The sequence below is a fragment of the Lacerta agilis genome, chromosome 8, assembly GCF_009819535.1.
Source record: "Lacerta agilis isolate rLacAgi1 chromosome 8, rLacAgi1.pri, whole genome shotgun sequence".
In the NCBI taxonomy this organism is placed as follows: Eukaryota; Metazoa; Chordata; class Lepidosauria; order Squamata; family Lacertidae; genus Lacerta; species Lacerta agilis.
In genome coordinates, this window is record NC_046319.1 from 64,100,486 (window position 1) to 64,127,811 (window position 27,326).

A 27,326-nucleotide genomic window follows, 5' to 3' on the forward strand; every position below is an offset into this window, starting at 1 on the left:
CATTGCTCAAGTGCCTGAGAGAACAGGGACATCTTTGCCTGGCACCAAAAAGATCACAATATTGGCACCAGGCAAGCTTCTCTGGAGAGTGTGTTCCACAGATGTGGGGACTGCTGCTGAAAAGGCCTGTTCTCTTGCTGCCATTCTCCAAACTTTTCTTGGAAGTGGCACACAGAGAAGGGCCTTAGAATGTAATTGTAGGGTGTGGAAGAGGCAGAAAAGGGCTGGGGCAAGTGGAAAAAAAGACCAGTGCAAGAGTAGCTTAATAAATGTGTCCAATATTATAGTAGACCTTAAGGTTTAGTTTAAAACTTCACCTGGACTGTGGAGAGTCTTCCTGAAGGTCTGTAAGTCTTGCAGAAGTCTCAGGTTTCTTGGGCTTCTGAACACTAGTGCTGGGTGAAGGTTTTTCTCCACCAAGACGATCTTGTAAAGAACTCTCCCTGCTGCGATTGATTTCAGAATATGGGCAGCCAACTAATCTACATCAAAAGCAGAAAAAGGTTTCCACAAGAAAAATATTATGCAACCCAATTGTTCCACCTTCTCCCTCCGAGGCCTATACTAACTAGCAAAGCGGTATAATACAGCAACTCTGCAAGAGCAACAAATGGCAGGCATGTAAGATAAAGGCTCCTGGGAAGTAAATGCTTAGCAGCCACAGGCTAAAACAGAAATTCTGCAGAGAGATGCAGTTTTCAGCCAAAGGAGGAGGGAAGAACATCAGCTGCCAAAATGACTGCTCTTCAACAACACCAAGTAGCTGAATGAGCTTGGGGCAACATGAATGAAAGTAAAATCTTGCCCAGAATTCAGCAAACAGAGCACATAAAAAGCTAGCCAGAGGCAGGGGGTAAGGTGGGTCAGCTCAAGAGAAGAGTGCCTTAATGTAAAGAACAAGTCTTTTTTAAAAAAACATCCCATCTTTTTATAACTGCCATTTCCTAAAGGCTTTTGCTTTGGAGCCGTTTCAAAATGTTGTTTCAAAATGCATAGTTGTTTCTTAGCCTCTGTTTTAACCACCCTTGTAATAATTGTTAATGCTGCTGCCTTTGTCCATGTTTTCAGCCACTGTATTTAATCATCAGTTTATGATATTGTGATCCACTTTGGTGGGCTGTGCCCCAAAAGGTGGAATATAAATAATATTACAAATAAAGAAATATAAATAAAATTAAAAATAAACACACACACATTAAAGAAGGAAACAAAAGGAGCAGGTGGGGATGTGAGCTGGCACAAACACAGAAAGGCAATTGCTACAAAACGCCTACATTTTGGCGGCCTTTTCAATGGCTAAGATTCTCAAGGCTGACCTAGTCTTCCAATAGAATTACATCACTTGTTCTGGACACTGGGACCATATTATACAGGTCTGAGAAAACTTAGGTTGGTTATTCTTCCCCACCCCCACCCCAAATGGTTCTGACCTTTAAACACAAGTTTCTTTTTCCTTCCTATAAATCAAGCTTTGCCTCTAATAATAATAATAATAATAATAATAATAATAATAAATAAATAAATAAATAAATAAATAAATAAAATGAACACAGGTTTTGCCTATCTGAACAAACACCTCTTCCCATATCTGGAATCTCATCCACCTTAAGATTTGACAAACATTTATTTTGATGTTATTCTGATGCCAGCCTAAAGCGTGTCTTTTCACAAAGGCATTTGGGAAGTGTGATTGATTTTATGCCAACCTGGTTTTACTGCTGGTTTATGTATCCTGATTTTTATTGGTACCATTATTTACTGAAGGTTAATTGTCCCTCATTCTGAGATCTTTGGATCAGCCATGAAACTATCTGTCCAAGAAAGTTCACTTATACCTTCCATTCTGGATTTCAGGTGATAGGTGAAAAATATTTTTCCCCCAAATGGTTTTTAATGTAATTCCACTCAGAGAGCTTTGCTGTGGAGGGGGTATACAAATTCAAAATAACTAAAACCAACAAAACAACAATATTGTCACTCCGCAAAACATATGCATCATGTTTGTTCCCCCACATAAAGGGCTTCCTCTAAATGGCCAGTTAGCACATCAAGGCTGGAGGAAGGAATAAACAATATCCTTATCCCAATATGCTACCTTTCTATAATCTAGGAGTGTTTAACATGGGGGAACATTCTAATATGCAATCCTGCACCAGCTTAGTGGCACAGAACAGGAGGGAGCACTCTGGAGGCCTTTAAGAATCTCGAAATTCATGAGGAAGTAGGCTATGGATCTTCTCTTTTTTATGTAGGAAATATTACGCAGAAAGCATAAAGATGCAAAGCAGAGAAGTCCATGTAATCGTGTGGGTTTTTTTAGTTCTGCACCTGGGTTGCGCAAACTGTATCCCACCAGAGCCTATATCTGCAGCCAGCTATTTTAACGGCAAGAATCCCATTGCACAGCTTGGTTTTATATTCATGTTTAGAAAGAGTGTGTTATGAGAGTGTCAATGAGTCAAAGTAGTAGAAACAGCTCCTTGCTTAAAAGAGGGAGTCCTGCCTTTGCCTTACTGACTTTGCTTTAATAATTTTTAAATCTTACAGAGTTTATTGGGGAGAAGCAATTTAATGGCTTTTTGCCCAACAAACACTGGAAATCCTAAACACACACACACACACACACACACAGCCAGCTATGAAACACAATTCCTTTCCCAAGCTAAGGAGCTGTTCTTTGCTCCTTTGTCTCAACTTTCTCCTGGGTGGGATGAGAATGTTGAAGGACACCTCTTCAAGTCACTCCAACTTTCCCTTCTTGCTGGCAAAATTTTGGGAATGAAACCATGAGATTCTAAACAGCTAGAGCTGCCTCTTCTCATGTGAGTAGCTGTAATATGTAGCCAGGTTCTGATGCTACTTTTCTGTGGTGTCAGTATAAAGCTTGTCAGTGAAGCCAAATACAAAGCACAAGAGGGAGCTACAAGCACAGCATTTTATAAATGAGACACGCATTCATATTTGTAGTTCACTGAAGCTGCATTACTTGATAAACAGGTGCTGGGCAACTGATACACATTGCCCTACAATCTGCTGGCAATTACCCCATAACTCTTGGGCACACGTACGTGTAATGCGTTCCATATCTGGGTCCCCTGACATGACCCAATCCCTGACAACCAGGAGTAGGGCATCCCTGTCCTACTGCCCCTGATGGGTCCGCAGTCCCTAGAAAAACAAAACTTGTTCAGGAATAGATTTCAAAGTCTTGTTTTAAATAATTAGGTAAGGAGGGGGGAAAGAAACTACAACATTATTCTTTGTCTCACCTGGTGGGAGTTGCAAGGCATGTCCAGTTTTTGCACACCAGCCCATGGGGTGAATGTCTGGACTGTCAGCATCAACCCAGAAATCAAAACTGTGGTCCCAGCCATCAAAGTGTATCTAAAGAGGAGGAAACCCATATTGGAGGAAGAAAGAATGAAAGTCATAAGATGATGTTTCTTTTTTTCCTTTTTAAATAAATTTTAATTGCATTTTTAAATTTACAGATAAACACCATCTTCTACGTTTACGTACATAGTCTATTTACTCTTCTATGCATGTTCATATCGGTACCTCTTAATAGCTTCATCGTCTCTCTTTATTTCATTTTCATTACCATAAGATAATGTTTCTTGTAACAACTCTAAGAGCTTCTAATAGGAGCAGAATCTTTTTGGTTGTGGCTCTGGAGCTGTGGAATACATTCCCTTGAGAGTCTTTTGATCTTCCTCAGTTTTGCTTTAGACAAAAGTGAAACTCTCCCCCAACCAGGGATTTACCTGGATGTGTGCTTTTTGAACATAAGAGCCCTGTTGAATCATACCTTTGGTACATCTAGTCTACAATTCTGTTTCCTACTGGAGCAGTCTACAAGCAGAAAATGAGGGCAGAAGCCTTTTTTTGTTGTTGCTCCCCAGCAGCTGGTACTCAGCGGCATACTGCCTCTGAACTTGGAGGTTGCTATAACCATCAGAACTAGTAGCCACTGTGCTCCATGGAAATAAGTCTGAATTGCTTTTGAATCATTTGTGAAACTGTTTTATCATTTTATGTACTGAATTTAAAACAGTATTTACACTGCTTTGAGAAGATATGTGTAAAAAGGATATGTAGTTAATAAATACACAAACAAAGCCAGTAAAGAAAATGTCACAGGCAGACTCGTGTAAAATGCATTGCAATAGTCCAATCCTGAGGTTGCCAGTGCATAGATTACTGTGGCCATGTTATCTCTGTCCAGAGAGGGTCATAGTTAGGCCACCAGCCTAAGCTGAAGGAAGGAACGCCATGCCGCCACTGAGGCAACCTGTATCTCAAGTGACAGCAATGCAACCAATACAACTTCCAAACTATGAACGTGCTCTTTCAGAAGGAGTGTGATCCCATCTAGAGCAGGTTGCACACCACTCAGCCAGACAGAGGAAGCACCCACTTAACAGCACCTGTCTTCCCTGGATTAAGTTTCAGTTTATTTGCTCTCATCCAGTCTTAACCAAGCACTGATTCAGCACGTCCACTGCCTCCCTTGCAGAAGAAGAAAAGAAGAAATAGAGCTGTGTGTCATCAGCATACTGATTACACACTCCAAAACTATTTATGACCCCACTTAGATGTTAAACAACATGAGGGATGGGACTGACCCCTGCAGGACTCCATACTGGAAAACTCATGGAGTCAAACAATGCTCCCCAAGAACTGCCTTCTGGAGCCAGTCAGCCAAGTAGGAGGGGAACCACCCAAACTGCCCAGTAAAGCTAAGTTTCCTGGGTTAAAAATAATATTCTGGGTAAAGCTAACTACCCAGTAAATCTAAATTGTTGGTTCTGATATCAGTTTATGGCATCACTCTTGAGTTCTAATGAATGTTTACCCATAACACAAAATCTACAGCATTAAAACTAGAAGAACCTTATTGACAGATACACAGAATAGAATTACTGTGGATATCCAACAATGGAAAACTACAAATGTATAGTCAACGGGTATATAAATAGTTATTAATGAAACCACAGTAGGTGCTCAACTGGAGACTCTTAGTTTCTTAGTCTCTTATATGCTTTCTCTAGAGCATCTTGAATTAGACACTTTCAGAGGCAGAACGTTGGTCTATAAGCATCATTGCTTTGACCTTGCAAGAGGGCTCTTATAGCCTAAATCCAATTCTAATAAATAAAAACTGAAGGAGCCTACTAAGGAGCACTTGAGAAAAATTTGCTGCTGCTTTACCTAGTCTGTGAACTGAGGGAGATTTTCAATCTTTGTATCTGACAAACCTCCATTTTATACAATGAGTTGAATGCAAAGTTGATGTGTTTATGTACTCATTACAGGATGGTGAGTAGAGGTGTTCAGCATTAAAAAAAATGAGGTTAACCTGATGTTGAGGTTCGTATTGCAAGTCACCCTCAAGGTATGAGAGCTCTAACATGGCAAATTTATGTTAGATTCATACAGAGAATTGCTCAAGGGGAAGAAAAATCAATTCAGAAATGTCATTCCAGAATAAGTGGCATTACAATAGCATCCAGCAATAGTGAGCAGGAGCATTGCAATTCATGGGGGGACTAAGATCAAGCTGTCATATTACTGCTGAAGATGCTTGCTTTCTTGAAAGCTCAATGTAATGTTCTTTTCATAAGCTTAGAGTAGCACCATGGCTTATTTGAATGCACATACCTTGACACGATGGTCATCTTTTTCAATTATGGTCGCCACTCTAATTAACATGGGATTTCTCTTGTCTACAGCTTCTAGTTTCATGTTAGGCTGGAATCCATGAGCTGGGCGCTGTAAAGGAACGCATTGCAAATGCAGTAAAGCATTACTGAGAGTAAGGTGAGCCATATGTAATTTAAAGGTGCAGTCTGGACGTAATGATAAACCACAGCCTAGCATTAAAAAAATAAGATTGCTTGCGTGCATGCCAGAGTGTCTCTGGAAGAAATTGCTTTCTGGTTTAACTAACCACAATTTCTTACATCTGAACTAACTTGTAGTTAGTTTGAACTATGGTTTCTGGCAAATGGTTTTTTTCAATAGACCACAGTTGAAACTAAGTAGTTTGGCATGGTTCAGGTGTAATGACATTAGTTTAGGTTAGAAAGTGAATGTCCTCTGGCACGTACTGGAGGAGGAGATGAAAGAGAGTGGAGCTCAACCCATAATGCTAAGCTATGGTTTATTGTTCTACGCGAAGGAGGCACAAGCATGATTCCAGGAGCTTTCTTTTTGACTGCAAACCAAGTAATCAACACCCTCAACCTCTGGGTCTATAACTACAATTAAAATCACAATCCAACACATCTTCACTTAGCTTACCAAGTAACTGTATATAGGATTGGAAGTTAACCCAATTCTGAGTACAAATTCTAGTCTGGAAGGCTTAGATTAGTCTAGGTCTAACTGATCCATGTTAAAAATTTTGCTTAGCTGCTGAGATATGTCTTTGTTATCCTGTTTCAGTACCAATATGACTAAAGGTAAAATACTTCTTCACACAGCATATACAGTACACTCACAACTTTCGTGCATTTAACTTGTGTGTACTCAGCTGTATGTGCTTGGCAATTTTAAAAATAAATAAAAAGAGGGTGGGTGTCTGGGGAAATAAATTTTGGTAATTCCACCCACCAATGCACCCAATGTTTTTTTGACTATACAGTGGTACCTCGGTTTAAGAACAGTCTGGTTTAAGAACGATTTGGTTTACAAACTCCGCAAAACCGGAAAGTGTCTTGGTTTGAGAAGTTTACCTTGGTCTAAGAACGGAATCGTAACGGTGGAAGGGCACCAGTGGTGAGAAGCCTCATTAGGGAAAGCATGCATTGGGTTAAGAACGGTTTTGGTTTAAGAATGGATTAAGTTCATAAACGAGGTACCACTGTATGCAGTTTTGGTTTTAGGCTCTAACCCCAGAACCTAACCCCCATTAAGTTGTGGGCTTACTGAATTTAAAACTATGGAACTTGCTCCCATGGAAGGCAGGGATAGCCACCAACTTGGATGACTTTAAATGATGATCAGACAAATTCATGGGGGATTGGGGCTATCAACAGCTACTAGCCATGATGGCCCTGTTCTACCTCCACTATCAGAGGCAGTATGCCCCTGAATACCACTTACTGGGAATCACAGGTAGGCAGAATGCTGTTGCACACATGCTTCCCACAGGCATCTGATTTGTCACTGTGAAAACAGGATGTTGGACTAGATGGGCCAGTGGTCTGATCCAGCAGGCTCTTCTTATCTTCTTAAAATTCAAAAAGCCAGTGCCTTTTACCAGCTTTAAAAAAAAATACTGCTACCTTAAAGCATTTCAAGTAACCCACTTAGTTTATCTAGATCATGATTTCTAATTTGCCTTGCACCCAACATTCCATAAATAATTATAATAAAATAGCAGCAGTAGCCATCATCATCATCATCATCCACCTATAACTAAGAGCTGTACAAAAGTAAAACCATAGCTTTTAATGTTATGATTCACCAATATAAAACTAGAAAAGATGTTGACCAACCAGTTTAAAAGCTCTTGCTGGGGCTGCCTGGGAACCAGTTTCCTCCAAGTATTTCTCCCATGAGAAGCTTTTGAAATCCTTGTATTCTGCAGAGAGGTTTAGAAATATTATCAGTCTTTAACTACAAACTGTAAGTGATAGGAAGTGTAGATTAACCAAACAATACATTGTTATGCAAGGGAACTGAAATCAGAAATTAAATCACTTTAAAAAATGTGTATATAATGTAAGCTTCCACTTCAGGTTATGTGCCTAGGCTTGTTTTACATCTATGCTACATCATGGATTGGTGTACAAGCTGCTCTCTCCTTCATACAATACACTACAATACATTCCCATTCATGGAAAATCATAGCTTGTCATCATATCTGAACTGAACAAATGATAGCTTGTTCTTGCCCTCCAAAACATTGCAAACTTTGATCCTATCTTTTAATTCTGGTCTGGAGGATAAGCACAAACCACAGTTTACCAGTGTTTGTGCAAAAGCAAACTACGTTTGGCACAAAAGTAGTAGCTAGGGAAAGTGTGAGGGAATGAATAATTGTGCAAGCCTAAACCAGCTCAAAGACTTTGGTATTGAGTTTATAATACGTAGAAACTAGTACAGCATTCATAACTCTTGCAGTCTCAGAAAATTCACTAAATGGGTCCACATCATAACGATAACTACATTAGTATTCATTTTCATTTTAAAGTTAATTTTACTGCATTTTCTGTATGTAAAGTGGCTTTTAAAGCACCTTTATTACCTCTAAAACTTACAAGTTGAAATTCCACAACCTTAAGAGATTGGACAAAAATAGACTTGGTGATTTAAGTGAACATAATGAGCTGCCCTCCAGACTTCATAGAATCATAGAACAGTAGAGTTGGAAGGGGTCCTGGGGGTCATATAGTCCACTCCCCACAATGCAGGAATCTAAACTAAAGCATCCATGACAAATGGCCCGAATCTACAGTTGTTCCTCCCTGAAGCAGTGTGTGACACACTGTTCTCAGCCACCTCAGTCAGCAGTAATAACACCTATCCTCACCAGCAAGATCCCCCAGCCCACTGTGGAGATCCTTTGAGCTTTTAAGCAAGGCCTTTTTGCTCTCAATTCTCCTTTCCCACCCCAACTTCTGTCTAGGGCTCCATCTGCACTTTATGTCTAAAGCCATATCATACCATTTGTTGACAACATGATGTATTGAGGCTGGCTTAACAGTCATGGCCTCCCACAAATGACTCCTGGGAACTGTAGTCTGCCAAGGGTGCTGAGAGTTGTTAGGAAACCCCCTCCTGTTAAGCCAGCATCAATACATCATGTTGTCAACAAACACCCTATTTTTTGACCCAGCACCAGCATGCCATTACCCTTATCCTTATGGAATTGGGATATGACCATACTCATGGGCGGGCCAGGGGGTGTCTCCCATTCTACAAATCTAGCAGATTTAGTTGGGGAGGAGAAACCAGAACACACCACATAGACATCTGAATCACATAGAGCAGGTCACATCTTGCAAATGTTTAGAATGCAACAGGGGCTTGTGAACTTTCAACTTACCAGCTGGTGTTGTAAGGGGAGTTCCAGTTTCTTGACAGTAACCAACAGGTCGAATATAAGGGCTACTAGCATCACACCTGGATCAAACAGAGAGAACTAGTTCCAGTCACATCCAGTACATGAAAAAATGAATCTGATGTTTCTTTTCTGAACCTGATCATACATGGAAGCTACTTGCTTTAAAAGTAATAAAACTATGTCTTCAAGAAGACCAAAACACTGGAACTTACTGTGAAGGGTTTTTTCTTATCCAACATAAGAAGGTATCAAAGTGGGTTATAATCCCTCCTAGTGATTGGAAGGCAGGGAAAATGTGAATTTCTGTTTGAAGATCCAGATGAAATACATTTTTAAAATAAGATGATGCCTCCTACTGGAGCAGGCTTCCTCAAACTCGGCCCTCCAGATGTTTTGAGACTACAATTCCCATAATCCCTGACCACTGGTCCTGATAACTAGGGATCATGGGAGTTGTAGGCCAAAAAACATCTGGAGGGCCGAGTTTGCGGAAGCCTGTACTGGAGGGATGAGTCAGACCCTATGCTTGCTTTCCATTGAGAGGAATCATCCCTCTAACTAGACTGACTTTCTGTCTGTCAGTGAAGGCTTCGTTCTCAGACTTTGTTCTGGGCCTTTTTAAACAGCTTTCCCCTGTATTCTTTTTCTTTTCTTTTTGCCTCCTCTCCTCTCTTGGTGTGTGAGTAGCCACTGTGTATATTTGCATTGATCTACACAGGTGGTGTTGTGGGTTGAACCACAGAGTCTAGGGCTCGCTGATCAGAAGGTCGGTGGTTTGAATCCCCACGACGAAGTGAGCTCCCGTTGCTCGGTCCCAGCTCCTGCCAACCTAGCAGTTCGAAAGCACATCAAAGTGCAAGTAGATAAATAGGGAAGGTAAACAGCATTTCCATGCGCTGCTCTGGTTTGCCAGAAGCAGCTTTGTCATGCTGGCCACATGACCCGGAAGCTGTCTGCGGACAAACGCCGGCTCCCTTGGCCTATAGAGCGAGATGAGCACCGCAACCCCAGAGTCGGACACGACTGGACCTGATGGTCAGGGGCCCCTTTACCTTACACAGCATTTACACTTGTGCTGAGAACCTGCCTTGAGTTCCACTTGGAAGAAAGGCAGGATGTTTTGGGTTTTTTTAAGGAACCTGTTATGTGCAGCATAATTTGATATGCTGGGATTCTCAGTGCTCTTTCTTTTTCTCCAAGCATGCTTCTAGTAATCAAAGTTGCAAAAGATTTAAAATTTGCATACAATGAGAAAGAAGGTTCAGAAATGAGAGAAGATTGGATATCCTTCAGTGGGTAGCAGTTCACTGCATGGAACAACCAATCTATCCTTTTCACTTGTCAACTATTCCCTAATCTCCTAAACCTTAATGTGTAGTTCCATCCTAACTTGGAACATTACCAACCCACAATTGCTAAAGTAATGTGAATGAAGGGGCATGAAGAACATGTGTAGATAAGCACTGGTGAATGTGAGAAAAGAGTGCTTAACCTTTCACATACTTGTCAATTCTCCCCTCCTAATGTCTCCTGTGACCTTCTTTCCTCCATTTGGGTGTATTTCTGGTGTCAGAAACAAGACGGGGAGAAACTGAGCTAAATACAAACGTGGCGTGGGATTTTATTTTCATGGAGAAATCAGCAGGCATGGGGAGGGATAAGCCAATGATTCTCATACTGTAGGGCAGCCTGCCTTTTAGAGGGTATAGAGCACCTTCAGAAGTTCCTGGCATCTTTATTGTTTAATTTTTAATTTTATGTAATTGTTGCATGTCATATGCTCTAATGTTAACAAATATATTTCTCAATGCAACCATGTTAAACAGTTTAAAGATAAAAATGAATAAAAACTGTGTTACAAAAAAAGAGAGAGAGAAGGTTCCAGACATAAGTAGATCCTAAGGCAGGTTGTATACTCCTTTTCTACTAGCTAAGACTTAGCTAGAAAAACTTAAATGTTGAGTACATTTATTTTTTTCAGTTACATATATACAGTGGTGCCCCGCTAGACGAAATTAATTCGTTCTACGAGTGTCTTCGTAGAGCGAATTTTTCGTCTAGCGAAGCGGCAATGGAGCGCGGAGGTTTCCACGACGAAATTTTTTTTTTCCCGTCTTGCGAGGCAGCCCCATTGACTTTTTCGTCTTGCGGGGCTGCCTTCCGCTAGCGAATGCCATTCATCTAGCGAGTTTTTCGTCTAGCGAGGCATTCGTCTAGCGGGGCACCACTGTATTCTGGGTTTTGGTCCTTTACAGGACTCCCAGGGTGACTCAAAATTGCAACAATATCTATAGTTATGTACAGTGGTGCCCCGCTAGACGAAAATAATTCGTTCTGCGAGTATTTTCGTCTAGCGGGTTTTTCGTCTAGCGAAGCGGCAATGCAAACCGTGGTTTTCGCTAGACGAAAAAATAAATTCGTCTTGCGAGGCAGCCCCATAGACAAATTCGTCTTGCGGGGCAGCCTTCCGCTAGACGAATGCCTTCGTCTAGCGAGTTTTTCGTCTAGTGAGGCATTTGTCTAGCGCGGCACCACTGTATACATATACATACACACATACCTCTAAAATAACTAATTAAACCATAATGGCAAATGGTAAGCATGCATAAGTTTGCAAGTAAAAGAATATTTCCCCACTAGATTTTTAAAGAGATGTGAACTGTACACAGTTCTACAGGTTTTGACAATGATGTCACAAGCAAACAACTGGGCCCAAACATATTTACTTGGAGGAAAGGTGCACACATCTAAATGGAATTTAAGTGTGTTTATGATAGCTTCAGAAATTCAGGAAGTGAATAAGACCTGATGAATCTAAATTCAGAACTGGAGCCTGACTCAAAATGCAGAACTAGTGCCCCCCTCATCCTAACTCAAATTCATTGTCTATCTAGGCAATGCCAAGCAATACCCTAGTTGCGTGAACAGAGGAGATATTTCTTTACTTACCAGTAGTCATAACTTTCATCCCAGTTGTCAAAATGAATTAGCAGCCGATTATCCAACATGTCTGCAATGGTTGCTACACACATTAAGGAAGGATTCTTTTTGTCTACAGCCTCCAACTTCATTCCCACTCGAAAACCAGAAGGTGTGACTGGCTAAGGAACAGGAGGAAATTGAGAAAGCATTGCAGTTTGCTAGATTATTGAAATTAGAGCTTCATTAGTATAATGAATGCTAATAAAGTATTTTTTTAAATAAAATAAAATAAAAAATCTCACCTTCCAGTGGAGATTAAAGACCAGAATTTGTTAGATATGGGAAAGTCTCATCAAAAAACCGACTATACCAGGTCAAACTAGCAGGTTAATCTAGCAGCTGAATAAATTTATCCATCTAAAGAGGTTTCACGTAGAAATCCTTCCCAGGCATGGTTCTTGAGTTTGTTCTAATTGGACATATTAAAGACCAAACTTGGCAATACATGTGTGATAATAGGTTGCATTCTGAATTTTCCCTTTCTCCGACAGAAGGATTCCTTCATCCAGAGGAGGAGAACCTTTAGATCCAAACCTCTTCTCCCTCCTCTAAACTATAATCCGCTATGACATCAAGACAGCATAATGCAAATGCTATTTTCCACTTGGATCAAAATTCAGTGCTAGAGGCTGAATCCTATGACAATTCTACTATAGTAACAGCAAGTTCTGGCACATTACTGGACAAATCCTCTGAAACGCAGCAGATGTTCCCCATAAATAGAGGGGGATCACTCAGACTGAAACCTAAAGACCCTGACCTTGTTCAAATATATGAAACGTTTCCATATAGAGTGGCCCTGCAGACACAATCATGTGAAAGAAGTAATGTCTGGGCTAGTTTATCCACAAATACAGTTACTGCTTCCTGGCAGCAATTCTTGGCTGAAAAATGGGTTGCCTGCTCTTTGACAGTGGAACAGACAACTTTGGAAGGTTGTGGACTCTCCAGTGGAGGTTTTTAAACAGAGCTTGAATGGCCATCTGTCAGGGATTCTTTGGCTGTGATTCCTGCATTGCAGGGGGTTGGACTAGATGATCCTTTGGATCCCTTCCAACCCTACAATTATATGACTCTATGTAAAATGCTGCTGGAAAGTGACTCTTGTACTCAAAGAAAAGCTGGATCAGATCTTACTTTCTCCACAAGGCTACTCTGCACAGAAGAGTTACAAAGGGCCTTCTCATTCATTGAAATCAACACAATTTGACAACCATTGCCAGGCTACAGATTGGACAAGGTGCTATGCGAATGTACAAGCAAAGATACTTGACAGAGTGGAACAGGAAGCAAACTAAAGCTATTTAAAAAATGCTGGAGATGGGGAAGATGAATGCATTTATTCAAATGAGCAGAAATGTGTTTGATGTAGGTACACGTATAACAAATATTTTCCAGTCAAGGACTGAGCAAGTTCTGGTATTCTGGTAAAATGTAACCAATGCCAGAGAAATGTTTTTTATGATAAAATACAATCTCGTCTGTGCCAAATCACCTAGTAAGTAGTCAGATGATAGAATTGTTTCTTTGCTTGGATAGTTGTCTGCCATGTGCACATAAATAAAAAGCCAGACAATAAACTCTGTTTACTAAATGCAATGTGAGAAATTAAATAGGTTTCCCATTTGACATCTGATATTCCCCTGTTTCTTAGGGATTCAGCCTCTGTTCCAAGCATTTGGAAAAGGCACAATAATATCCTGGTTGAAGCTTTAGAAATGCCTGGAATTTAAAAGACTAAAACATCAGTACTGCCTCTTACTGTGCTCAGGGCTCTGAAAAGAGCTTTGGGGGCAGCTTGAGCTTTGCAGTTCTTCAAATATGATGTCCAATTAAATTCCCCTTCCTTGTAACCTAGAGAGAGAGGGAGGGAGGGAGGGAGGGAGGGAGATAAAAGTATTGTTTTATACAGTGGCTGCTGCGACATTCAGATTAGTTTTTCAGAAATAGAAATGATGTGGGAAGAATGTGAACTTTGCATAATAGCTGCCCCTGTGAAATAGGCAGGAGTTACAGGCTTCAGTTAACATATCTCTCACTTTCTTCTGTCTTTTAAATACATTATTGCAGTTGTTAATCATTAATCTGAAACTTCAGAAGTCTCTAGGAAAAACATTAATAGGGGGGGAAAGTAGCAAATGCATTTGCTACATTGCACATTACTGAAAGAAGTTCTCATTACAGTATTTCACGTTTTCCATTGCTTGGCTCCATCAAAAAAAGTTTGTCTTTTCTCTTATAAGAAAACTGCTTCATAAACTACAGCAAAAGTGAATGCACTCTCTTCTGTCCAGTAAGATTTCTGCCTTCCAAGGTTTACCACACATGATCCACTGCAAACAATACACTGCTTCAGCAGCTTATTTCCATGCTGTACACAGGGTGGGCAAACGGTGTCTCAACATCTCACATATTATTATTATTTATTCATTTTATTATTTATTGCACTTATGTACTGCTTTCCTGACAAGCTATTTACAAATATTTATAGCCTTTACTCAAGCAAGTAAAGGCAAGCAAGTAAAGGTAGGTGCAAATGTTATATTTAATATGTACCCATTTCTACTTTGTGAAGTGGCTACTTATTGGTTTAGATTTCAATTACTTCTTCCCATTTTTAACAATGTTAACTTTAGTGTTATCAGATTGAGCACAGGCGAGCCATGAATTTGCAAGCTCCCTCCTCACTTCCCCCTCCTCTGGCAAGGAGTCTGGAAGCATCCACATCCATGTTTGAACTAACTAAAATTTACAAGAAATGACACACTATAGTAAATTAAACAACCTAGCTTTGATTCAGCAAACCTATGTTTAAACTAAGCAGAGTTCCAAGTGTGGATGTTACAACAAACTCAAATCAGGAACTGGGTGCCTTTAACTTTCTCTTCAACCCCCCCCCCTAAAAAAAAATGAGATGGGAGCATAAAAGCTTGAAGCTCACCCTGTGTGTTCCCAAGGTGCTAAAATGTGGCTTAGTATTACATCTAAATGCACTTATTTGAACAAAAAAATAAGTTCATGTACCTTTAGGAGGAAGCAGCTTGTGACCTGTTTTTTCACACCATCCAACAGGGTGGATTTCTGGAGAATCCGCATTAACCCAGATGTCATAACACTCAGAATAACCATCGAAATGCAATCTCACTCTGTACCCTTGCACCTGTAAGCATGAAGCAACTCAAAGTTATCCCTTTCACAAGTCAAATGAACCCTAGGGTTGTATTTTGTTTGTTTGGGGTTTTGTTTTTTGTAAAAAAAACAACTTAACTCTGGATTGATTCCATCTCCTTATAATCTTTGACAAAAGATAGAAATGCTCTCTTTTAAAATTTAATATCTATAGTTGTAGGGACTGCTCTACAAAGTCTGTTTTATGCTTATTGTCGCAGTGGAACTCAAGTCTCTGCACTGCAGTGTCAAGTCACACTGATGTTGAGTCTCTCTCTCACTCACTCACTCACTCCCACCCACCAGGAGATCCATTTTACACATGTGTAGGCATTTATTCAGGCCTCAAAATTACCGTATTTTTCTGTGTATAAGACTAGGCTTTTTCTCCTTAATAATGTCAAAAATAGGGGGCATTTTATATACGGATAGTGCCGAGGGTGGACTGGCGACTGGTTGTTGCCGCAAAAAAATGGGGGCGTCTTATACATGGGGGCATCTTATAGACAGAAAAATAAGGTAATTCAAGTAAACACCCAAGAAAACACACACACATTAAATATTGTCTTGTTTACCTGAAAATACACTTTGAGACTGGCAGGATCTGTTTCTGTCTTTAAAACCATTAAAATTGTTTAATTTAAAATAACAAAATCTAGGCAGAAGATATTTTTAATTAAATAGAATGTGAAGCATTTAGACATAGTTTTAACTCACTTATCCAGAGCATGCCTTAGAGACCTTCCCTCTGTCTATTTTCCCCTCCCCCTTATTATTCAGAAAATAATTCAATACTGTTGATTTCAATACAAAGAAAGGCAAATACCTCGGCAACAGAAAGAACACAAAATAAGGATGGGTGTTCAGGATCTAGACCCTCTAGCTTCATTCCAACTTTAAATCCATTTTTGTTTTGTGGAAAGGACTGAGACTGCAGTGGAAATAATGGAGGGAAAACATTATTTTACACTTCAACGAAGATTTTCTTGTTGCAGTGTTAATACTATATGGGGAAAATAAGAAGGAAATGAACTCTAGTTATTTAGTGTAATCCATTTTCTCTAATAGAGGTAACTTCAGAGATGGCTAACTCTGTACCTGTTTTACATTGAGAGATGGAAGGTGAATGACATCTATATCAGAATGGGGACTGGGAAGAATAAATGGCCAATGCCTGAGCCAAGGTCTCCCTACATCTGAAACTTAATAAAGTTGTAGCCAATTTTAATTCCATAGCACGTTGTCTTGAGTCACTATTCCACTCGGGGGTCACCTGGGGTTGGGGGGACTCCGCCTGTCCACGCAAATGGCTTGCCCAGTGGGACAGAACTGCAATGCTAACTTTTTGGCAGTAGTGTCACTGTCACTTACCACGATGGAGTGGGGTGAGGCAGTGGGGTGGTCAATGCATAGTGGGTGCAACAGTGAGCGCACTGGATTAGGTCTGCTGGTGCACCCACATGACCTTGACCTTCTCACTCCTTCATCTCCTGGTAACTGGCAGCACTGTCACTACTAGAAAGCTAATATTGTGGTTCTGCCACATCAGACAAGCAGCTTCTGCACTCAATTCAGACATCAGTTGGCATGAAACTATAGTTAAGCTTACTCTGAAATGAAAAACGATGGCTTGTGATCCGTCAGCAAACAAGAATTGGTAGGAGCATACCTTGATCAAGGAAAGAGAAGTGGCTTCCATTCAATGAACAGCCCCACCCACCGAAGGCATCCTGACCACGCAGTCAAAAAGGTTCTCCACCCTGATGCACACCATGATTTGACTGTTAAACATTTGGAAACTCAATCCATTGGTTTAGTTCTAATCTAAACTATTGTGAGCACAAAACTAACTTGGTTTGACATCTGAATTGTGACTTGGTGTGATACCTGAACTGAGTAGCTTCTTCTGACTTTTGTAAGCATCAAACCAAGAACAAAGTTTCAAGCTTTTACATAAAAAGAGTCATAACTCTCAAACCCTGGCTAAGAACAGGTAGATAATTAAAGGAATTCTGGTGATGGAACCTGAAACAACCTTTTACAGTCATTCCTCATGTTACGATCGCTGCAGGTTACGTCTTTTCAGGTTGCGCTCCGCGCCAAACCCAGAAGTACCGGAACGGGTTACTTCCGGGTTTCAGCGCTCGTGCATGTGCAGAAACACTAAATTGCGCTTCATGCAGAAGTGCTGAATTACGTCATGCGCGTGCGCAGAGGCACCGCTGCATGATACGAATGCTGCGGGTTGTGGACGTGCCTCCGTCACGGATTACGTCCACAACCCGAGCATCCACTGTATAACCAATGCATACTTCCACCAAGAAGTTGGTCTTTATAGACATACGGTAACTGATCAAAGCTGAAAGGTGCCACTGGAAAAAAATGGATGACTGAACATTTCCCCAGCGTTACAAGGTGCTATTTTCTTCATTACAATGGAAATTGAGGGAATTCAGTATCATACAGGATGTGTGCTATAGTCACATTCTATAGGGGTTGGCTTCTTGCATATTTTTAGACATGCCAATTGGTTGCTACTTGTACCCTCACTTGTAATGATTATTTTTTAATAAGATAATCTACAACATGCTAAAAGTCAAGGATCCAATTAATATAAGCACCATGCTAATTAGCAAAGCTAAAGCTAGCTTCACACAGTCTCTGGCTTAAGATATGACCCTAGCGCTGAGCAATTTCACATACTTAAGGCACAAATTAAAACAGAGGTTGGGTGCAAACTTAAAAAAAAATACAGTGGTACCTCTGGCTATGTACTTAATTCGTTCTGGAGGTCCATTCTTAACCTGAAACAGTTCTTAACCTGAAGCACCACTTTAGCTAATGGGGCCTCCCGCTGCCACTGCGCTGCCAGAGCACGATTTCTGTTATCCTGAAGCAAAGTTCTTAACCTGAAGTGTTATTTCTGGGTTAGCGGAGTATGTAACCTGAACCTTATGTAACCTGAGGTACCACTGTACAACTATTAAACTTTCTCTAGTGAGTGATTTACATATTCCCATTTCAACAGGGGAACATGTACAAATAAAACCCTCCTCTGTCCATATTGGTTCATTTCTCTGGCATCCAGTACAGGCAGCAATTGAAGATTTCTTAGAATCATAGAGTTGGAAGGTAGCTAAGGGTCATCTAGTCCAACCACTAGCAATGCAAGAATCTCAGCAAAAGCATCCATGGCAGTTGACCTTTGTCTTGTAGCACTTGCTCTCCCATTTTCTTGTCTACTACTCCCTCACAATGAGAAAGCCCAGTGCCACCTATCTCATTAGCAAGCTGTTTTGGGGAGCAGCACCTTGTTGCAACAGCTCTGGTCACTCTGTAGTGTCAGCTCTTCCCTATCCAAATGGGCAAACTATTCCTGACTACACAGAGGAAACAATGAAAGGAGCAAGGGTTCCTTGCATTCTTCCTAAGACCAAAACAGAAATGGGGCTTGATTACAGATTTCCCCTTTTAACAAGCAAACTTGCATATTGACCCAAAAGGCAGCTTTGGATGTACATTTTTGTGCAGACTGCTTCTCAGTGCTTTATTAACTTTTAGGATATTATTGGAAAGGCATCAGGAAGCACCCTTCAGACAAGATGGAACTACCCACCAACCCAGCCAGCCAACACAACACCATCAGTAAATCTAGCCCTTCATTGTATTGCAGCAGCAGCACAAAATAAAGGATGTCAACCCTGTCTGGCTCCTCCCTGTAGCAGAACTCTTTTGTGTGCAAGAACTCTAGGCTGGTTTGGCAAAGTGAAAACTCTGTTTCTTCTGTACACACCACAGCACATGCCAAAACAACACCAGCCCCCCCCCCCCATTCTGGTAACCAAATGCACAAAGTCATTAAATATTCACATGAACAAAATAAATAAATTATCCAAGAGCTGCCAACCTCTTTGAAGAGTTTCAGTGGAGCAGGTGCCATTTTTTCTTCTTCTAAGTATGACAGCCAGTTCCACACATGCTTCTTTCCAGGAGTAACTGAGCAAAGACAAAACGAGAGGGAAATTATTTCTGCAGGGCAAAGCACTGAAGCAGAGAGCCACACACATGTGCTTCTATTTGCCACATTGGGTATCCAAAGGTAAGCCATCTCTTCTACAATAGATGGATAGCAGCTTTCAAGAACAGTCCAACAATTCTAATGCTATCAACTTCCCCTTACTAGAATATATATTAGGGAACTAAAATAAGCAAAACTATCTACTATTTTAAAAATGAATAAAACTAATTGCAGGAAGGATCTGGTTTCTGGTGTTGCTTTTCTAAAAATTACAAACATACGATATACAATTAATTATTTACACATTTACAGTTATTTATACAAAAACACAGCAAGAGAAAAAATTAACCATATATAATAATTCTAAATAAAACAGGAAAAAATACTCAGAATTGGTGTGTTTTTTGTAATGTCTGCTCATAAATTTCAAAATATTTTCTGTGTTGTAAATATATGAGGCAGACTTTTAATGCTATTTAAATATGGTTTTCTTGTTTCTAGGGACCCCTGACCATTAAGTCCAGTCGTGTCTGACTCTGGGGTTGCGGCGCTCATCTCACATTACTGGCCGAGGGAGCCGGCGTACAGCTTCCGGGTCATGTGGCCAGCATGACAAAACCGCTTCTGGTGAACCAGAGCAGCGCACGGAAACGCCGTTTACCTTCCCGCCAGAGTGGTACCTATTTATCTACTTGCACTTTGACGTGCTTTCGAACTGCTAGGTGGGCAGGAGCAGGGACCGAGCAAAGGGAGCTCACCCTGTCGCTGGGATTCGAACCACCGACCTTCTGATCAGCAAGCCCTAGGCTCTGTGGTTTAACCCACAGTGCCACCCGCATCCCCATTATCTGCTACCTGGCTATAAATTAAAATGATAGATAGCTGTAAATGGTGCACTGGTTAAACAGACCCTTACTGCCCAGTACAAAACAACAATTCCCATAGTCCTTCAAAATAGACTGTGTACAGGAAAAGATGAGCAACCGTTAGCAGCAATAAAGCAAATCTAAAAGAAATTAAATGGTCAGCCGGCAGATCATGAGGAATATGAACAGGCTGCAATCTTATACATATTTACCAAGTTCCACTTAATTCAGTGTGCTGTAAATGTCTCCAGCTCTGACTTTAGTAAAAGCGTTCAACAAATTAATGCAAAAGAAGAACAATATTTGAGGATGTAATTTAATTTAAGATGATCCTTAAGAGCCCGTCAATCATTATCAGTTTCATTTCAATTCAATTTTATCTTCCAGTGTTTATTTTAACAGGATTTATCATATTCAGCTTGCTGTTCATAAGAGGGACTCTAGTTTGATGACACCAGAATGAATGATCCAGATGCTTTGGGGCCACCTGAGCAAGTTAGTATACTGTTACTCATAACCCTTAATTCTACTATTCTAGATATATTATGGGTTCTACAGTGCCAGCCTTCTGGGCTGCAAAATTATCCACTATACAGCAGCTTTTCAGCATTAAGTCTTCCACTTACCTTGCTTTACTGGTTTAGTATTCTTGCGGTTTTTCAAATTCAATTTATTCTTTTCCTAGAAATAGACATATTTTTTAAATACACCAAGGTTTTGTAACATGTGATTGACATTTTCATTCTTTTATAAAAATAAAAAGCTTTAGTACTCACCTTGGGTACCTTGGTAGAAAGGTAGAAATGCAAAAAAACAAGAAAGCATAACCTGCCATATAGTGTAATCCCCCCCCCCCCACAATACACAAACACAAAAAAAAATATATATATTGGTACCCTGGGTTGCGGATGTTCAAGTTGCGAACACCCGCAACCTGGAAGTGTTTCCGGAGTGCACGCAACCCCCGGATGCGCAAAGCGTTCTGCGCACTTCGCACATGCACAGAAGAGCTCAAATTGCGCTTCTTCCAGGTTTGGGTTTTTTTTGTTCGTTCGCAATACGCCCGGAACGGATCGCGTACGTAACCCAGGGTCCCTCTGTATTTATAAACTTTCCAGAGTGATATTTTCTGAATATAAAATGTCAACATTAGCTTCTAATTCAAAAAAGTTTTCGTGATTTACATATACCACTGCCTGAATCAAGTGTAGTCGCCTGGTTATGATTCCAACTAAACCTGTAATACCTCATCATCATCTGCATTTTCTTCCTCATCTTCAGAATCCAAAAGCAACTTCCTCTTTTTTCGTAGGCGCTTGGAAGGTCTGTCTGTTTCATAAATCTGGCTGCTACTTGTCTGTTTCCCAAAGTCAGCTGGGCTGTCCTTAGATACTCTACTAGGAGACAAAACCTAAAATAAGTGCAAAGTATCCATGTGAAGTTACAGAAAGTTACCCTTCCCGTTAACACTGGTGAAGCATCTGGACTGGCAGCTTTAAAAGGCAATACAGTAGAAATGGTCTGGGGCGAGGATACTTCAAAGACCAGCTTCTTCAATGAAAACCGACCTGCTCGCTTAGATAATCTTCTGAGGTCCTGGTCTAGGTTCCCTGCTCCATCTGATGTTCAGTGGGTAGCTACGCAAGACATGGCTTTTTCAGCAGCATTACCTATTTTGCGGAATTCTACATACAGTACTACATACTAGAGTCTACATACTAGATTAAAAGACTGTTGTTATAAAGGGCACTTGGGGCAAGGGATAATGAATGGGCTCTGTTATATTCCTTTTACTGATGCTAATTCTACAATATTGCTCTTTAACTATATTTTCATTAGTTGTTTGTATATTATTATTATTAAGGTACCTTGTGGAACCAAACAAAAGGAAAGGCAAGATATAAATGTTTAAATGAATAAATTCAAAAAAAGTTAATGAAAAGGAATTAAACAGTTGAATAGCATGAAGCAAATGTTTATTTAACCCCCTGAGCTGGTTCTGCACAGATAGATTACAAGTTCCCCTGCAGCAGTATGAATTACAGCACAATCGTGTCCATGTTTACTCAGACATGTCTCTGCCTCACTATGACCAATGAGGCTTACTCCCTAGGAAGTATGTTCAGGACTTAAGCTTTAATAGCTAGTACTAACTGGCATCTTAATTAGCAATTAATGAAATCTAAGGAAACCAAAATCATGTACAATAATGACCTCTCTTGAAGCACAGGTCAACTGCACAACCATGCAGGTTTTCTTGATGTTAAGCTTCATTCATATTAGCACTGAATATTTCACATCAAGGAAAACAAGCACTGCAAAGCTGAAACAATGCTTACATTTTCATTCAATATGAGCCAATGAAAGCACCAGAGCTAATTTCCTTTAAGAAAGGTTCTTGTACACTTTTATACTGCAATGTGGCCTTCTTGTGCTTCAGACATACCACCAACGGTTTTCCTATCACAGCTTGCTTGGTGAGTTTTCATTTCATTTTGTCTTTTATAAGGAAACTGAATATGTATTCATTTTTCTGCTGCGACAGAGGAAGTCTTGTGAGGTAAATAGGAATATAACTACCCCATTTGAGTGACAGGTTTGCTACCACCCTAACAATTTTTATGGGCTACTTCAATGTTTCAATGTTCAGCATTACTAAAAATGCAAAACTGGTGCATGAAAGTTAAGGTGGGAAACAACTGAGGTGGCAATACATAACTTATCTGAAGTTAGAAGTTACTCAAATTAATGAAACTTTTGAGTATTATAATTCATTTATTTAAAGCAATCACAAATATGTGAATAATCTGAATTTCAGACAAACTGGGTTATTCTTTATATATAGTTACAGTGTTATTAAACTAGATGGGCATGCAGAGGGCAGTTAAATGATCAGAGGTTCAATACGTTTTTTCCACCTTTCTGAATAAAGTATTGATAATTAACTTTCAGTCATGCTGAAGGATTAGACCTTTTTAAATTTAATCAAAGAATATTGTTTAGAGAAAACAACTGCATTTCTCTCTCTTTTGAATAATGTTAACTGATAAAGATAAAACCACTACCTCCCTTAATCTGTCTTGGTCAGTGCCTCATCAATACATGGGGCCAGTCTCCACCTTGAATGCTATCATTCTTTCATAAAATAATTTACACTGCAATCCTATACTCAGAAGTAAACCTCACTCAGTTCAATGGTACTGACTTCCAGCTCAGTGTGTAGCCTTACTATTTAATTACTGCATCAGCAGCCAGCCACCTGTTTTCCAACATCTTTTTAAAAAATACTGAAATTGATACTTGCTCTTTTAATACAGAGATAAATATAGATTAATCCAGATTCCACTTGTGTCCCATGAAACAAAGGAGGAGACCAAAGACATTACCTATCTCTAGGTTCCTGACGGGAATTCTCAAAGCAGTCCATTTTCCCAGGGCGTCTGTTATTTTCACAGGTTTGGAGTTCAGATCTGGGAATATTGTCCTTGGGCACTAAAAAAAAAAAAAAAGGATAGGCACTGATTAATTCAAAATAAAAGTATTTGGGACTTCTAACACCTTTCATGGAGCTCTTTCAATGCTTTTTACAATCCTGAAAAGAAACTGAACACCGTGGACCAGGTATTTAAAGAGTCTGTGAAGTCATTTAAGCCAAAGCAACAAACAACTGAAGACTCTGTGGATATGTTAACTGTGGGTGAACTTTAGAGATGAGAAGAACAGTGTTTTGAATTTTGTTAAATGTATAAAGCCTCTAGGCACCTACCCCATGAAATGACAAATTCAAAACTTCATCTATATTGACAAATTCCAGAGGGGGTAGCTATGTTAGCTTCAGCAAAAACAGCAAGAAGAGTCTTAACACCATAGGCTAATAAAATGTATTGTGGCAAAAAAGTATGAGTTATAGGCACCTCATTAAACATATATCTTAAGGCCACATTCAATAAAAGAAAGTGATTTAAAGATATGGTGACTTAATTAAAATAATGAATTTTCTGTCTGAGAGAAATAGGTTACATTTAAGCAAGATTTGCTGTAACTAAACAGAAACAAAAATTAACAGCTAAAAATGTCATTAATTATGCGTATTGAAATGGCATTTTAATATATAGATTGTTTATATGCACCCTGTTGTTACTGGTTTTGGCTTTGGGGACATTTTTATCTTTTTATTTTATCAATTGATAATGATGTTGGTCTTGTAATAACCTACTTATTTAAACAATAAAGAATGAGATTGGTTTAAATATGATGAATACAATATAAATTAACTGTCTACATGGATGTCAGTGTTTTCCAGTTTGATAAAGGTGTATCTGTTTTGACATTTTAATAAACTTGTGCAGACATATTAAATATATGCAAACAACTAAGACTTTATAAATAAATTATGCCTATATCTAAGCATATTTTCATGTGTACTTTAGTTGGATTCATTCTTCTGTTCATAGCTGTCAACTTTTCCCTTTTCTTGCGAGGAATCCTATTCGGAATAAGGGAATTTCCCTTTAAAAAAGGGAAAAGTTGACAGCTATGCTTCTGTTCTGGATCAAAAATCTTCAGCAATAACATGTGGACAAAACAGAAAATTGTACGCTACTAGTACAAAGTTTGCTTAGAAGGAAATTTGTAGCTTTACAGTTAGTAATCATACAGTATGAGTTCATTTTTGTTCATAAATTCTTGTTTAAAATCACGAAACTTGGCAGTATATTCAATAATCTCCATAGAGGCAATACAACCAGGTTAACTTAGATGGTGCCAATCTAAGTATCAGGAATAGCCAGAGAAGTCCAGCAATGTCACCTTCCTGACATCAGTGTCACTGCCACTTACCTGAACAACTTCATGAGTGTACCAGTGGGCAAGTGGCAGCAATATCAGTGTCAGGAGGATGAATCTGCCCCACTGCAGTGGCCACTCCTGGCAAATTCAGATAAGCTTAAATGGTTTTCAAACAGTGCACTTTTCCCTCTTAATAGCATTAAATAGTCCTAGCAATGTCTTACAAATGTAAAAGTAACAAGAATTAGTAATAAGAAACTACATCTGACTACCAGAAACAACAGAAAGTTGCTAGCTAATGTTTTCCCCTTTCCCCCTGAAAATTCAAGATTGCTAACATGAGTTGATGTTAATGCATTCCATAATTACATAAAATATTCTATCCCAGCTAACCTGTTCCAGAAACAATGTCTTGCCCACAAGGATGCTTTGGGTGCAAAATATTGGACAAGAGACATAATTAGGAAAATTGTGCACTCCAGTTCCCGCCCCCCCCCCCCTGTGTGGTAGAATAGGAGTCCTGATGGTTGAACCACAATGTTTCAAAGTTCAAAGTGGCACTCTTGTTTTACTGTTCTGTTCCTAAGGACAAATATAAACTGTGACTATTAATAATGCTAAATTAGTAAAAATTACAAGCAGTTCTAATGTTTCACCAGATTGCAAGCTACTGCACAGACCCATTCTTGCTACATGTTGCTTCATGCTCTTGTTCCATTATATAGTCTACTAGTCTAAGGCTCACCTTCAGTACCACAGGCAGCTATGGTGTTGGGCACAGAAGAGGTAGACAAGTTAAGGGCTGAACTGGTATTTATTGGTGATGCAGAGAGAGCTTTTGTAGCCTTTGCTTCAACTTCTGTAATTATTTCCAGTGTCCCAAACTCAGTTAAACGAAACTACAGGGGATAAAAAGTGAATGAAGTAAACATGTAACAAAAGAGACTTTTGAAGGAAAGGAAACAGTATATGAGAGTCAACAAGGAAACAAGGTAGATTGCAGTAAAAAGGAACTAATAGCAAAGAAAATGCATTAAATACTGCAATGACAATAATCTAGGACATCGTTACTATAGCACAGACACAGATTAAATGAGTACTCATTTCTTTCAATGTACCTACAGAAAGACATCATTGGTAAACATGAATCAGACCTATGAAACATATAAAAATATAATGAGGGATGATTACATACACAGTCTAAGATCTTCAAAACTATAGTGCTATTTGAGGGAGAGTAAGCACTCCTTCATAATGTTATCTGATTAGAATCAAAATCTAAAAAGTGAAAACCATGGTTGCCAGTAACTGTTGCTTTGGAGGGATGTCTCAGCACATCAAGCTGGTACTGGCATACACCTACCAGTACTTTCCTATACTGCTAGAGCACCAACCCTCTAAATGGTACATGCAGTTATAACCAAGAAGGAGAATGTCTCTGAACAGTCCAGAAAGTGATGTGTACATTATTTGAATTTCAAAAAAAGCAAAGTACATGGGTACTAGTAAACATTTCTGCTGTATCATCCAGTTTATGTTTATTCAGTCCCCGTAAGCACTTAACCAGTATGCCACAATTCACCAAACTACTCAACAGACAGGGTACAATCCAGTTAGTGGTAAACACCAAGATTGATATCCGCTAGTAGAGTAGACCCAATAAAATCAATGGACTTAGGCAATTTCAAGGGGTCTACTCCAAGTATGACTTAGCTGGATATCACCCTAAATCCCAATGAATTCAATGTGAAATATTTAAGCATGTACCTAACTGTCCAAATGAAATCACTGATGTCAGAAGGGCTTCTTTTTGACTGGATGTTGCTCACAGTACACTTGCATCTCCAAGTATTTAGAGATTCACCCATTACAGAGGGCAGAACAATATTTTAAAACACATAAACAGGACTATAATGCAAGACCATTGAAAAACAAGTGAAGATTTGTTAAGCATTCTTCAGCATTTTTTAAATAAAATATTTTATCACTTGTTTTGTAATCAAATTGACCCATTCTTACAAATCCGAGGATAATACAGCATTGTTTTTACTTGACTGAGAAAAAATGCAAACCAGCCAACATGCTGATCGGTAATTACAGATTGTCACAACTATGTTGTTGCTTCTTAAATGGAAGAGCAACAAAAGAATGATCTAAGTATTTTTAGACACAAACATAAGTGGTTACAATGTGAACCTCACTACAGTTATTATGTGTCATTAAAGGCAAGATGTTATGACTATGGCTGGACAATATCAGCTTTTCAGCATTGTGGTGTATCACCAGCCAAACATCGTGGTTTGGTGATATACTGCGATGTTGGAAAAACAAGCTGCATTGGCCTCTGCCAGCGAGCACCTGGTGAAACTGCCCCAGCTATCACCTCAAGAACTGAGGCGGTTTCACCCAGGCACTCATGGACTGGGACAAT

The 27,326-nt window shown here is 39.6% G+C and overlaps 1 protein-coding gene across 12 annotated transcripts in view; it reads right to left on the reverse strand.

The window, feature by feature from the left end:
- The window catches only part of LOC117051511 (lethal(3)malignant brain tumor-like protein 4), a 55,643-nt gene that overhangs the window by 12,871 nt on the left and 15,446 nt on the right, over nucleotides 1–27,326 (reverse strand). For 8 of the 12 annotated variants that reach the window (XM_033157981.1, XM_033157975.1, XM_033157972.1 and 5 more), the window contains 15 exons: nucleotides 25,641–25,794; nucleotides 23,494–23,599; nucleotides 21,354–21,501; nucleotides 20,734–20,788; nucleotides 19,131–19,219; nucleotides 16,050–16,154; nucleotides 15,080–15,215; nucleotides 13,818–13,909; nucleotides 12,023–12,174; nucleotides 9,056–9,132; nucleotides 7,503–7,588; nucleotides 5,662–5,772; nucleotides 3,270–3,384; nucleotides 3,045–3,168; nucleotides 318–482 (listed from right to left, as the gene is read on the reverse strand). In XM_033157981.1, the coding sequence (XP_033013872.1) occupies nucleotides 318–482; nucleotides 3,045–3,168; nucleotides 3,270–3,384; nucleotides 5,662–5,772; nucleotides 7,503–7,588; nucleotides 9,056–9,132; nucleotides 12,023–12,174; nucleotides 13,818–13,909; nucleotides 15,080–15,215; nucleotides 16,050–16,154; nucleotides 19,131–19,219; nucleotides 20,734–20,788; nucleotides 21,354–21,501; nucleotides 23,494–23,534 (1,496 nt within the window). In that variant the 5' untranslated portion in view covers nucleotides 23,535–23,599; nucleotides 25,641–25,794. The remainder of the gene's footprint in view (nucleotides 1–317; nucleotides 483–3,044; nucleotides 3,169–3,269; nucleotides 3,385–5,661; nucleotides 5,773–7,502; nucleotides 7,589–9,055; nucleotides 9,133–12,022; nucleotides 12,175–13,817; nucleotides 13,910–15,079; nucleotides 15,216–16,049; nucleotides 16,155–19,130; nucleotides 19,220–20,733; nucleotides 20,789–21,353; nucleotides 21,502–23,493; nucleotides 23,600–25,640; nucleotides 25,795–27,326) is intronic. The other 4 variants (XM_033157978.1, XM_033157977.1, XM_033157979.1 and 1 more) reach the window with 3 other exon arrangements.